The 13,093-nt window shown below is 43.6% G+C and overlaps 1 protein-coding gene across 4 annotated transcripts in view; it reads right to left on the reverse strand.

Moving 5' to 3' along the window:
* frmd6 (FERM domain containing 6) overlaps positions 1 to 13,093 on the reverse strand; it is a 159,300-nt gene that overhangs the window by 62,648 nt on the left and 83,559 nt on the right. For 3 of the 4 annotated variants that reach the window (XM_041214657.1, XM_041214660.1, XM_041214659.1), the window contains exons 4-5: positions 4,584 to 4,663; positions 3,083 to 3,159 (exon numbers count right to left, since the gene is read on the reverse strand). In XM_041214657.1, coding sequence (XP_041070591.1) covers positions 3,083 to 3,159; positions 4,584 to 4,663 — 157 coding nt within the window. Of the gene's footprint in view, positions 1 to 3,082; positions 3,160 to 4,583; positions 4,664 to 6,417; positions 6,540 to 13,093 lie in introns of those variants that run through there. The other variant, XM_041214661.1, reaches the window with a different exon arrangement.

Consider the following 13,093-nt stretch of genomic DNA (forward strand, 5'->3'; position numbering starts at 1 on the left):
GCACACTAGGAATTCCCAACCCACAAAAAGGAGTAAAATGGTACAGCACTGGAATTGCAGGAGAGGATTGGATTTCCTCCAACAAACAACTAAGCATAGCCATTCCTGCACTGAAATACACCTCTGCACCCAGAAGAAAATTCAGCCTATAATGTCAAGAAACAGAAAATAGAACCATAGAGACGTTACAGTGTAGAAAAAGGCCATTCATCCCATCATGTCCGCACTGGCCAAAAAGAGAAAAAAGAAACTGGCTGCTTATTTTAATCCTTCTTTTCATCACCTGGTCCGTAGCCTTGCAGGTTACAGCATTTCAGATGTAGATCCAGGTACCTTTTAAATGAGTTGAGGGTTTCAGCCTCAGCCACCAACTTAGGCAGTGAATTACAGACACCCACAACTCTCTGGGTGAAAAGCTTTTCCTCATGTCCTCTCTAATCCTTCTACCAATCACTTTAAATCTATGCCCCCTGGTAATTGACCCCTCAGCTAGGGGGAACAAGTCTTTCCTGTCCACCCTATCAAGGCCCCTCATAATTTTGTACACATCAATTAGGTCACCCCTTGGCCTCCTTTGTTCTAAGGAAAACAACCCTAGTCTATCCAATTTCTCCGCATAGCTGCAATTTTCAAGCCCTGGTAATATACTTGTAAATCCCCTCTGCACTCTCTCCAGAGCAATTATGTCCTTCCTGTAATGTGGTGACCAGAACTGTACACAAAATTCCAACTGTGGCCTTACAAGCATTTTATACAGTTCCATCATTACATCCGTGCTTTTGTATTCAATACCTTGCCCAATAAAGGAAAGTATTCCATATGCATTCTTCACCATCTTGTCCACCTGTCCTGCCACCTTCCAGGTGGACAAGATGGTGAAGAACGCATTTGGAATACTTTCCATGGTCCCGTGGTTATGCACTCCAAGGTCTCTCACTTCCTCAACCCCCCTCAGTAACTTCCTGTTTATTGAGCATTCCCTTGCCTTGTTTGCCCTCCCCAAATGCATTATTTCACACTTTTCTGGATTGAATTCCATTTGCCACTTCTCCACCCATTCAACTAAACCATTGATATCATTCTGGAGTTGACAGCTATCCTCTTCATTATCAACTACTCTGCCAATTTTTCTGTCAACTGCAAATTTTCCAATCATGCCTCCACATTTAAGTCTAAATCACTAATATATACAACAAACAGCAAGGGCCCCAACACTGAGCTCTGTGGAACACCACTGGAAACCGTTTTCCATTCACAAAAACACCCATCGACTATTACCTTTTGTTTCCTGTCACTGAGCCAATTTTGGATGGAACACAGCGCAAGGAGGCTATTTGGCCCATCATGTCTGTGCCAGCCAAAAAAGAATGATCCAGCCTAATTCCACTTTCCAGCTCTTAGTCCATAGCCCTGTAGAATACGGCACTCTCAAGTGCATTTCCAAGTATTTTTTAAAGTGTTGATGCTTTCTGTCTTTACCACCCTTTCGGACAGAGAGCTCCAGACACCCCACCACCCTCTGGGTGAAAAGAATTTCTTCTCAACTCCTCTCCAATCCTCTGCTGATTACTTTAAATCTGTGCCCTCTAGTTTTTGATCTCCCTGGGTGGATAGGAAGGACCTATCTAGGCCCCTTATAATTTTATATATCTCAATTATATCTCCCCTTGGCCTCCTCTGTTCCAAAACCACAACTGCTGTCTATTAATCTTTCCTCATAGCTAAAATTCTCCATTCCTGGCAACATCCTTGTAAACTGTGTTCTGTACCCTCTTGAGTACAATCATATCCTTCCTATAATCCAGAGAAAAGAACCATACACAGTATTCTAACTATGACCTAGCTAGTACTTTAACTGTCCAAACATAACCTTCCTGCTCTTATGTTCCATTGCTCAGCTAATAAAGATAAGTATCCTGTACACCTTCTTAACCAACTTATCTATCCGTCCTGTTACCTTCTAGGTTCTGTGGGCATGCACTCCAAGTTCTCTCTGTTACCCTACTTCATAGAATCCTAACATTTATTATGTATTTCTTTGCTTTGTTTGCCTCCCAAAATGAATAATCTCACATCTCTCTGGATTGGATTCTATTTACCACTTTTCTGCCCATCTGACGAGTCCAACGATGTCATTCTGCAATCTACAGTATACTTGCTCCCTGTCAACCACACAATCAATTTCTGTATCATCTGCAAACTCCTCCAGTTAAACACTAGGAAGACTGAAGGCCTGACAAAATCTCTGTGTCTTCGTCATTAACTCCATTCCCATCCCTGGCCAGGCCCTAGGCTGAACTCAACTGCATGTTGTTTAATCATGGGCTGAGTTTCTGACCTATCCAACACAATGACTGGCTATTTTAATCACTGTAACATTACACACTCCCACAGTTATCTCAGCCCACCTGCTATTGAAATCATGCCTTTGTCACCTCCAGATATGATTACTCCAGTGCTCTCTTAGTCAGCCATCGACCCTCCACCTTCCATAAATATCACCTCATTTAAAATTCTGCTGCCCACATCCTATCCCACCCAGCTATCATATTTCCCTTGCTGACCTGCATTGCCTCCCAACACATTGTTGGGCTAGATTTTATGGGGCAGCGTGGTCCCTGTGACCACCTCCCCCCCCAACCTGGCTAAAATGTCAGGGTGAGCCCATCTACGCAGTGACAGGGGAGTCAGTGCTGGACCTCTTGAAGAGAGTGGTGATGACAGAGGTTTTGAAAGGGAATGAAAGTGTCTGAGGAAAGAGAACTATTTACAATGCAATTTTCTTATTTCTTTTTGCCCATTGTATCTTGGTGTATGACACATCTTAAATAGTTTCAAAGCATTCGTCAGAAAAAATCATAAGCAAATGGAAAAATTGGCTTGGCTTCAGTTTGGTTGAAGGGACATATAAAACAAACGGCAGCAATAAGTACATTGGTGTGAAATTTGTCATTCCTGAGCAACAATAGACTGTGAAAATTGACCAAAAGCCCCTCACAGATGTGTACTGTCCTAGACACTGTAAAGCAAGCATTCCACTGAGTTCACGCTGCTAATCTTCTTCAAATCACATTAGTCTTACCCAATTAATCTCCCATTCTCCACATAGTACTGTACCCTGAAATGAATAATCATAGGTGGGCCAAACTGGTCAATGCCCTGCAGAAAGAACAGAAAAATGAATTACACCACGTCACAGGCGGTCAATGGAGAACTTCAAAACACTTCAGGTTGCATGCCCTTTCACCTTCTCATACTGTACATGAAACCCAAAACAAAGAGAATTATTGTTTCAATTACAAAACATTATTTGTATTACATGTCAATTACAGTAACTCATCAAACCTAGAGATAAAGGAGTTCAATTGGTCAATGAAGTCAAAGCAAAAGAATACTGGATGTGATGTAAAACCAATGGCCAATCTGCTGTCAGCTTGTTTTGTGTTACTGTTATCGACCTATTTCAGCTCTTGACAAAACATTCACTAACACTGGGTGCAGCTGTAACTAAAAATTATATTTGCTAAGATGTCATTTATCAATTGAATTAGACAGCCAAGTTGATACTGAGGATGCATCAGGAGACAATGCAGCCATTTTCTGCTGTTTTATGATGTCTCGTGCTGGTGATTGCACAGCGAAAATAGAAAGGTCTTTTTAACAATTCCAGTAACCTTCATTCAGATGAAGCAAAATAGATTGTGTGCAATGAACACAATATATTGTGGACAGTATCGGCATTTTGTAGCAAGTTTGTCTTTTCCTGCCGAATTATATGTTGCCATCACCACTGTGGTACAATCTCTCTTCTCGTGCCCTCTTCCCCTCCTGGCATTTAACACAGAGCTAGCTAATTTTTGACAAATGTCACAATGGAGGGGATCTCCAATAGGATTAAATTCACTGCATTATTACTGCTTGCAAGTATAAGAAGGATGTAACTACATTATCTTTAAAAAAAAACAGCTACACCTACAAAAGGAGGAGAGCTGCACAATTCAGATGTCCGATGACAATATGGGGAGGTGGTGGCGTTGTGGTATTGTCACTGGACTAGCAATCCCAGGGTAATGTTTCTGCCACTGCAGATGGTGGAATTTGCATTCAGTAAAAAATCTGGAATTAAAAGTCTAATGATGAGCATGAAACCATTGTAAAAAGCCATCTGGTTCACTAATGTGCTTTAGGGAAGGAAATCTGCCATCCTTACCTGGTCTGGCCTACATGTGTTTCCAGACCCACAGCAATGTGGTTTGCTCTTAAATGCCCTCTGAGCAATTAGGGATGGGCAATAAACACTGGCCTAGCCAGCGACGTCCACATCCCATGAATGAATTTTTTAAAAATCACAAACCACACGAACTTTGTTTTTGCTGTTTTGGACATCCTCAGCAGCTTTTAACTGCATTATTCTTGCAGTGCTTTCCAACCTAGCTATTATTCCAGGGAAGCAGGAAGCAGAATTCATCAAACCTAATCTTGAGTGATATACAATTGCATAAATAAAATACATGGCTGCCTCAACAGTGGGCCTTTGTGCTATAGTGAAACAGCAGGTAATAATTTTGCTGCTGGCAACTCACTTTGCTTACTTCCTTCTTCCATTCCTTTGGACAATACTTGCAGAGTTTCTGCATCAGTTCCATATAAACATGTTCATTGTCTGTGTCAGAGAAGGAAAATAAAGGAATATTAGTTAATTGGCAGAGGACATAGAAGTTGCTTGCTAATAAAAACACTGGGCAGAATTTTACATCCCATGGGCGGACGCGCGCCCGACCCAATCGGGTGTAAAATAGCACGCAATGACATCAGGCGAGCGTCCAGATGTCATCACGTGGTATTTCAATCAGTGGGCGCGCGAGAGAATTGGCAGCGCATCTGCCGATAATTAAGAGGCCTATTAAGGCCATTAAAAGTATTAATTAAGTGCTAGTTTCACTGCCCGTCCAACCTTACAATTGGCGGGTAAGCGAATCGGCCAAGGCAACCTTTGAATATTTTAGGAAACCTCATCCACGGGTGGCACGAGATTTCCGGACATTAAGTTTTATAAAAAATGAAAACGTTTTCACATGACTTTTATCATGTTTCTGTTCATGTGAGTGAGGCCTATGTGGGGGCTTTTGTTCCGATTTTCAAAATCTTTAATTTTGATTTTAAAAATCTTCAGCTCCCTGAGGCAACTCCCTGCCTTCAGGGGCCTTTCATTGCGCGATGCCCCGCGCGTGCATAGGCTTTAGCGCTCGCCCTCCTCCTGCCCCCATGCCGGCAGCGCTCAGCTTCTCAACGCACCTTTCACGCTGGCTCACCATTAACTGGTCAGCCAGCATGAAATTGCGGTCGGGGGTCGATCTCAGGCAGCGGGCCATTTCACGGCCGCTCCCGGGCCCACCCAACGACCCCAAAATCCTGCCCACTATCGATATGTCAGATTTAACCTTTGCTGTCAGTGTCGACCTGTGATTAATAATTCTCTCTATTTTGGTGCCAAATGTATTGTGGTTCAGAACCCACAGGGATAGGATTTTCTTCTGTTTTTTAAATGACAAATACAAGCAAAAATCAATGCATCAAAGAGTTAGTCCAGAGCTATGCATTCATTCATCCACTTTACCTCCCACATTAGTGGAAGGAGCTGAAGTCTAAAATCATGTTTCAAGGATTTTTCCAACAACCAGCCTGAAATACAAGGACATCATCCTAGCATGCTTGGAAAAGATAGGAATTATCCATTGTGCATCACTTCAAGATCTTAATAGTTAAAAAAATGATTGGAAGCTTCCTTGATAACTTACTGTGTGAAGACACTGGTTAGAAATGTGATTATGACCATTTTACCTAAGAGACAACACATAATATTCATGCTATTTGCTGTTTATCATCATCTCTCAGGCATGCCTCCAGTACTAACCGTGCTATCCATGGTCCGCAAGCTTGTCTGTGGGACCATATATCAGGGTTTCTGATACCACTTAAATGCAGCTGACACCTTTTAAAGGGGAGGTGCACTCTGGCTGCAGAAGGAAGCAAGCACTTGTGAATTAAAGGAATGACTGCCAGACTTGTAGATCGTGCCACCTTAGATGCCTTGCTCCAGGCAGTGAAAGGAAGTGACATCCTCTTCTTCTTCTTCTTCCCCCCCCCCCCCCCCCCGCCCTTCCCCGATCACCCAGGGAGCAAGAAGCCCTCTATTCACCAATTCTGTCACCAAGGAGAAGAGTGGCAGAGCAATTGAATGTCAGAAGCTTAGGTTGGAGGACACAACAGCTGCAGCCAAACCACTTATGAGGTAACACACAACGGTACAACACCAAAATATATTCTCAGTGGACAAGCTGAACTTCCCAGAGTCACAAAACATATCAAGAAACACCCAGTCAGCCAGTAGTCTGTAATGACAAACCAGTAACTAACCTGAAAGTGCATGGCCCCTTTATGTAACATGGCAAAAGGTGCTTCCTGCAGTTTAGCCACATGATGGTGGATAGGGTGCCAATCAAGTGGACTGCTTTGTCCTGGCTGTTGTTAAGCTTCTTGAGTGTTGTTGAGCTGCATTCATCCAGGCAAATGGAGAGTTTTCATCACACTGACTTGTGCCTTTTAGTTGGTCGACATGCTTTGGGGAGTTAGGAGGTGAGTTACTCACCTCAGAATTCCCAGCCTCTGACCTATTTTCATAGCCATTGTATTTATATGGCTTGTCCAGCTCAGTTTCTGGTCACTGGTAATCCCCAGGATATTGATGGTTTGGAATAGCCAAGTCTAGAGGTAACAAAGGCATGAATGAGGGTTTCAGCAGCAGATGAGCTGTAGGGACAATGTCTGGTGATGTTATGGAAGTGAGACTAGGGGGTCTTAGTGATGTCATGTGTATGCACTCAGAAGCTTACCCCAGGGTCAAACGCAACACCCAAGGTTGCGAATAGAGTGGTTTAATCTCAAATTGCTGCCAAAGCGAGGGATGGAGTCAGTAGTTGGGGAACAGAGTTTGGAGTGGGACTCCAAAACCAACAGCTTCAGTCTTTCCAATATTTAATTGGAGAAATTTTTGTTTATCCAGCACTGGATGTTGGTTAAGCAGTCTGCTAATTTAGCAACAATGGAGGAATCAAGAGAGGTGGTGGGGAGGTGGAGCTGGCTGTCATCAGTGTACATGTGAAAACTAACGCTGTACTTTGGATGATGTTGCCAAGGTGCAACACGTAGATGCTTGGAGGAGGCCAATGGTAATGTTATGGGAGTGGGAAGAGAAGCTATTGTTAGTGATACTCTGGTTACGCTTAGATAAATAAGAATGCAACTAGGTGAAAGCTATCCCACTCAGCTGGACAACAGTGGACAAGGAGGATGGTGTGGTCAACCCTGTCAAAGACTGCAGAACAATGAGGAGGGATGGTTTACCTTTATTAGTCACATAGAATGTCAATTGTAGCTTTGATAAGTATTGTTTTAATATTATGGCTGGGGTACAATGTGGAGGGATTCAAACATGGAGCTCCAGGAAAGATGTGCGTAGGTTGAGGAGGCGACAACACATTCAAGGACTTGAGAGGGAAGGGAGGTTGGAGGTGGAAGGGTAGTTTGCAAATATGGTGGGGCTAAGGATTTTTTTTGAGGAGAGAGGTGATGATGGCAGATTTAATGAAGGACAACACCTGAAGAGAGAACCATTAACTGTATCACCTAACATGGGGGCCAGGAGTGGAAGGTAAGTGGTCAGCATTTTGGTAGGAATAACGTCAAGGGAGCAGGAGTTGGGTCTCATGAATAAAATGAGCTTGGAGAAGGCATGAGGAGGGATAGAGAGAAACCAGAAAAAGATGTGAGTTCTGAGCAAGAGCAGGGGGGAGCTTCAGAGGAAGTGTGGCCTGGTGGGCTAGTGACAAGGAAGGAGGTGGCCAAGGCAGCTGAGTGCATGGTCTCGATCTTAATAATAAAGAAATCCATCAACACCTCATGCGTACAGTTGGAGGAAACAAGCACAAGGAGCGCATGGACTTCATCATTACCATTGAGGCTATTTGTTCAGCTGCCTCTGCTGCTTCTTCCCTTCCCCTATTCCCTTGCTCACAAAGCCAAACCTTCTTGCAGACTGCCCTTGCCCTTGCCCAGATCCTATGTCTCTCTCTACTTTTTCTCCCATCCCTCCTCTTATCCTTACCAAGCTCATCTTACACATAAGACCCAACTCCTGCTTCTATGGCCCCATTCCCACTGCGCTACTGGCCACCAAACTTTCCTTCCAGGCTTTCATGCAAATTGACATTACAAATGGTTACCTCTCCATAGGTATGCACACTCTTCCTATTAAAACTATCACTTCCCCTTTCTCCTGTCTAAAAGTCCTTGAGCATTTTGTTGTTCCCTAAATCCAAGCCCATCTTTACCACAACACGATGTTTGAAATCACCCCTTCCCATGACACAGCACTGAAGCAGCCCTAATCCAAGTCACAATTAGCATCGTCTGTGATTGTTACCACAGTTCATCAACTTTCCTCATCTCTTTAACCTGTCTACAACCTTTGGTACAGTTAGCCATGCCATCATCCTCCTAGGCAATGTGGAGGTTCTTGAGTCTTGTTGGTGCTGAACTCATCCAGGCAGGTGGAGAGTATTTAATCATACTCCTTACTTGTGCCTTGCGGATGGAAGGACAGGCTTTTGGGAGTCAGGTAATTTGCTCATTGCAGAATTCCCGTGTCTCTGACCTGCTCTTGTAGCCACAGCATTTATACAGCTGATTCAGTTAAGTTTCTGGTCAATGGTATCCACCAGGATGTTGATGATGGGGAATTCAGTGATGGTAGTGCTGTTGAATGGGAAGGGGAGATAGATTATCTCTTGCTGGAGATAGTCATTAACTGGCACTTGTATGACCTGAATGTTACTTGCCACTTATCAGCCCAAGTCTGAATGGTGTCCAGGTCTTGTTTGCTGCATGCAGATACGGACTTCTTCAGTGTCTTGGGATGGAGAATGAAAAGGACAATGAACATTTGCACTTCTGATCTTATGATGAAGGGAAGGTCACTCATGAAGCAGTTGAAGATGGTTGGGCCTATGATATTACCCTGAGGACCTCCTGTAGTGATATGCTGGGGCTGAGATGATTGGCCTCCAAAAACTACAATCATTTGCCTTTGTGCTGGGTATGACTCCATACAGTGGAGAGCTTTCCCAATTCCAGCTGATTTCAATTTTGCTTGGGCTCCTTAATGCCACGCTCAGTCAAATGCCACTTTCAGTCACTCTCATCTTACCTATGGACCAAGGCTGTAATGAGGTCTAGTGCTCAGTGGTCCTGGCGGAATCCAAAATGAGCAGCTTCTTTGTAAGTAAGTGCCACTTGATAGCACTGTGGATGACACCTTCCATCACTTTGCTGATGATGGAGAGTAGACTGATGGGGCGGTAATTGGCTGGATTTGTCCTGCTTTTTACGCATAGGACACACCTGGGCAAGTCCCCACATTGCTGGGTAGATGCCAGTGTTGTAGCTGTCCTGGAACAGCTTGACCAGGGGAATAGCTAGTTTCGGAGCACAAGTCTTCAGTACTATTGCCAGAATATTGTCAGGGCCCGTAGCCTTTGCTGTATCCAGTGCCTTCAGCCATTTCTTGATATCATGTGGAGTGAATCAATTTGGCTGAAGACTGGTGTCTGTGATGCTGGGGGCCTCATGGGGAGGCCGAGATGGATCCTCCACCCAGCACATCTGGCTGACATGACTGCAAGCGCTTCAGCCTTATCTTTTGATGTTCTAGGTTCATCCACCATTGTGGATGGGGATGTTTGTAGAGCCTTCCCTCTAATTAGTTTCTTAATTGTCCACCACCATTCACAACTGGATGTGGCAGGATCACAGAGCTTTGATGTGATCACTGGTTGTGGGATCACTTAGCTCTGAATATAGCTTGCTGGTTCTGTTGTTTAGTAGCATGTAGTCCTGTACTGTAGCTTTACCAGGTTGGCACTAACTTTTAACTTTGCTCGATGCTGCTCCTGGCATACCCTCCTATATTCCTCAGTGAGCTAGGGCTGGTTCCCTGGCTTGATTTTAATTGATGGTAATGGTCTCTTGGCTTGAAGGATATGCCAAGACATGAGGTTACAGCTTGAGGTGAATACAATTTTGCTGCTGCTAGAAGCCCACAGTGCCTTAAGGCTGCCCAGTTTTGAGCTACTAGATCAGTTCTGAATCTGTCCCATTTAGCATGGTGGTAGTGCCACACACATTACGCCAAGTTGGGCACACCCTGCTCAGTCGACTCTGCAACGTTCTCCTTACGAACATCTGGGGACTTGTGTCAAAATTGGGAGAGCTGTCCCACAGACTAGTCAAGCAAAAGTCTAGCACAATCTACTCACTCTGAATCATACCTTGCAGACATTGTCCCAGACTTTCCCATGACTATCACTGCCACAGGTAGCTGCACCATTTTGCGCAGTCAGTGGGTGTAGCTGTTGGGAGTGAGGGCAGGGCTGCCATTGCCATTTCCCTTGCTGTAAACATGGAGGTCAGACCAACTTGACACAATGGCACAGAAGCACAAAATACTTACAAACTTGGAGCCAGCAGTTGAAGAAAAGGACATGAAAACCCGTAATGCCGTGACCCAGGGAGGGGAGGTGCACCATGAAATGGCCACGTGACTGAGTTTTGGTGGGAGAAGAGGCTGGTTGAAGAAGAAGAACCCAGAGACTAGGTCCAGGAATGAGAGGAAAGCAAACAGAAGGTTGCTGGCACTATTTATGTTACTTTAAAAGTATTTGAATGACCAGGATTGGCCATATAGTGTGGTTTGGATAAAGGTGAATCTAATGGACCCATGCAATCAAGATCAACAGCAGCAAAGCTGAGAAGGTTCCGGAGAATTTGGGTCACTGTGTTGAAGATTGTACCTGTCCAAGCCAGGTTCCGTGGGGGCTGCTGTCTGATGAGAATCAGTGGCTAAATCTATGAAGGAGCTGGAATTCCACCTGAAGAGAATTTGTGGCTGAAATTGGTGCCATTTACACTGAATGGACTGCCTGATAAATCTGTGAGACCTATCTTTGTTGTATTTACTATTCAATGTGTAATTTATAAGTTATATTTACTGTGATTTGTCTGTTAATTCATGTTTTGTTTATGTTGATTTTGGTTTGATTGTTAAAGTAAAAGTTACAGAAAGGTGAAATCTTGTCCATTAGTTTTTCATTATGGTCGTTAGGTAAATTTGCTTCTTTCAGTTTGTTGATCTCCACAGGAATCATAACAACAAACAAAACTTTAACAGTTAGCACAAATGTCACACAATTTTTCAGTTTGAAAATCAGAAGAAACCAGCATTATCTGATATCTGCTCTTAAAGGCTGTGTCAATTCTGAATCCTTTAATGCCAGCCTCGTTAACCTCATTTTGATCTTTCCTGGCTTCATAATTGTCACAATTAATGAATTTGACAAAAGAAAAGCAAGGCACCAAGTTAATGAAATTATTTCATAAAAATATCATTAAGGTATTCAGTTACTGTTTGTCCCATCCAACAAATCTAGCAGGCAGTTTCATTGTGACATTCTTAATACAGTGTTATTGCTGTATTTTTTTTCAAAGCATGTAAGGTGCTTTGTTTTTGTGCACACTTGGTGAATTGTTCACATACGGATCGCAACTGTATTCTTTTTAAACAAAGCCACACTACACTGAGCATCAAGTTACACCTCAGTTCTATCCTAAAATAAACAAAATATTTTGTTCAGAAATGTAATGATTCCAAAACGTATTCATCATGAATTGGGATACTGATCTGGGATTAGCAGAGAATAACCCTCCTTCATTTATTGCACAATGAGACTGGTCAGCCAATTAATTTAAGCACACAGTTCAGTTGGTCTTGCTTCAATCTATGTGGTTTTGTATTATGTCACTGGATGGAAACTTTAAACAGGTGCTCTTTAAGAGAAAATCCAGAACAATACGCAATCTCACATCTGCCCTTTTGGAAGGAGCTCTGCGTATGTTTAATGCCCTCAGCTGACCACTGGGGGTCAATCCTTTGGTGTAGGCAAATAAACAAAGATTTTCATGAATATAAAAGCAAAAAACTGCGGATGCTGGAAATCCAAAACAAAAACAAAAAATACATCTCAGCAAAATGAGGCTTTTTTATAAAAATGTTCCACAACACTTCAATTGTAAGAAATGTCTTCTTATGAATTTAATGTTGGCTAATTATAATTTTGAACACAACAAAGAAATTACTGATGTACACCCACCCACAACAGCTACAAATAAATTACCACACAAAGAGTACTAAGATCCAGAAGATCCTTAAACACTTATCTTGGCTTTTCAAAGTCATAATTTACCTTTTAATCTTAGAATTTTAAAAAGTAAACAATTTCCTAAAGGGCTTAGATTTGAATTATTATCAACAAGCTAGTGCAAAAGGTCTCAGCAGCCACAGACCAGATTTTACCGGCCCTCTGGGGACAGCCTGGAGAGGGCCCCAGAAAATGGCGAGGGAAGGCAGAGGGTGGAATGCCCACCAGCTTTCTGCCACCGTGTTAGGGTAGAAAACACTATGGGTAGAATTGTCTGCCTGTCGGGCTGGTGGGTGGGCATGGAGCCGATCCCTGCCAGCGATCGGGGCCGCACCGCCATTTTACATGGGCGGGCCAATTAAGGCCCGCCTAGCGTGACGTCCAGCGGGAAGTGCTATGCGCTCCCTGTGCGGGTGGGGGTTGGGGGGGGGGGGGGAATCCCTAAAAGCGAGAGGTTGGACGGGCAGGTCCTTTAATTGGTTAACTGATCCTGTCAATGGCCTCAATTGGCCATTGACAGGTCGGCGGGCCTGCAGCTGATTTTGCTGTGCCCCCGCCTTCCTGAAAATTTAAATGGAGCGGGGTGACATCGGGGTTTCTGCCTGACATCATCCCACATTGTTTTATGCGTCGGTGAGCGGGCCCCAGCCCCAGCTCACCGAGGGCAAAATTTTGCCCTATATGTTGTTCCCATTTTTCTTTGGTCTCACTAAATTTCTTAGTATTTTTTAGTTGTTCTCAGCAGATGCCTGTTAAGGGGCCCCTTTGCAACATTAGTCATG

Source organism: Carcharodon carcharias, chromosome 20, assembly GCF_017639515.1.
Source record: "Carcharodon carcharias isolate sCarCar2 chromosome 20, sCarCar2.pri, whole genome shotgun sequence".
NCBI lineage: Eukaryota > Metazoa > Chordata > Chondrichthyes > Lamniformes > Lamnidae > Carcharodon > Carcharodon carcharias.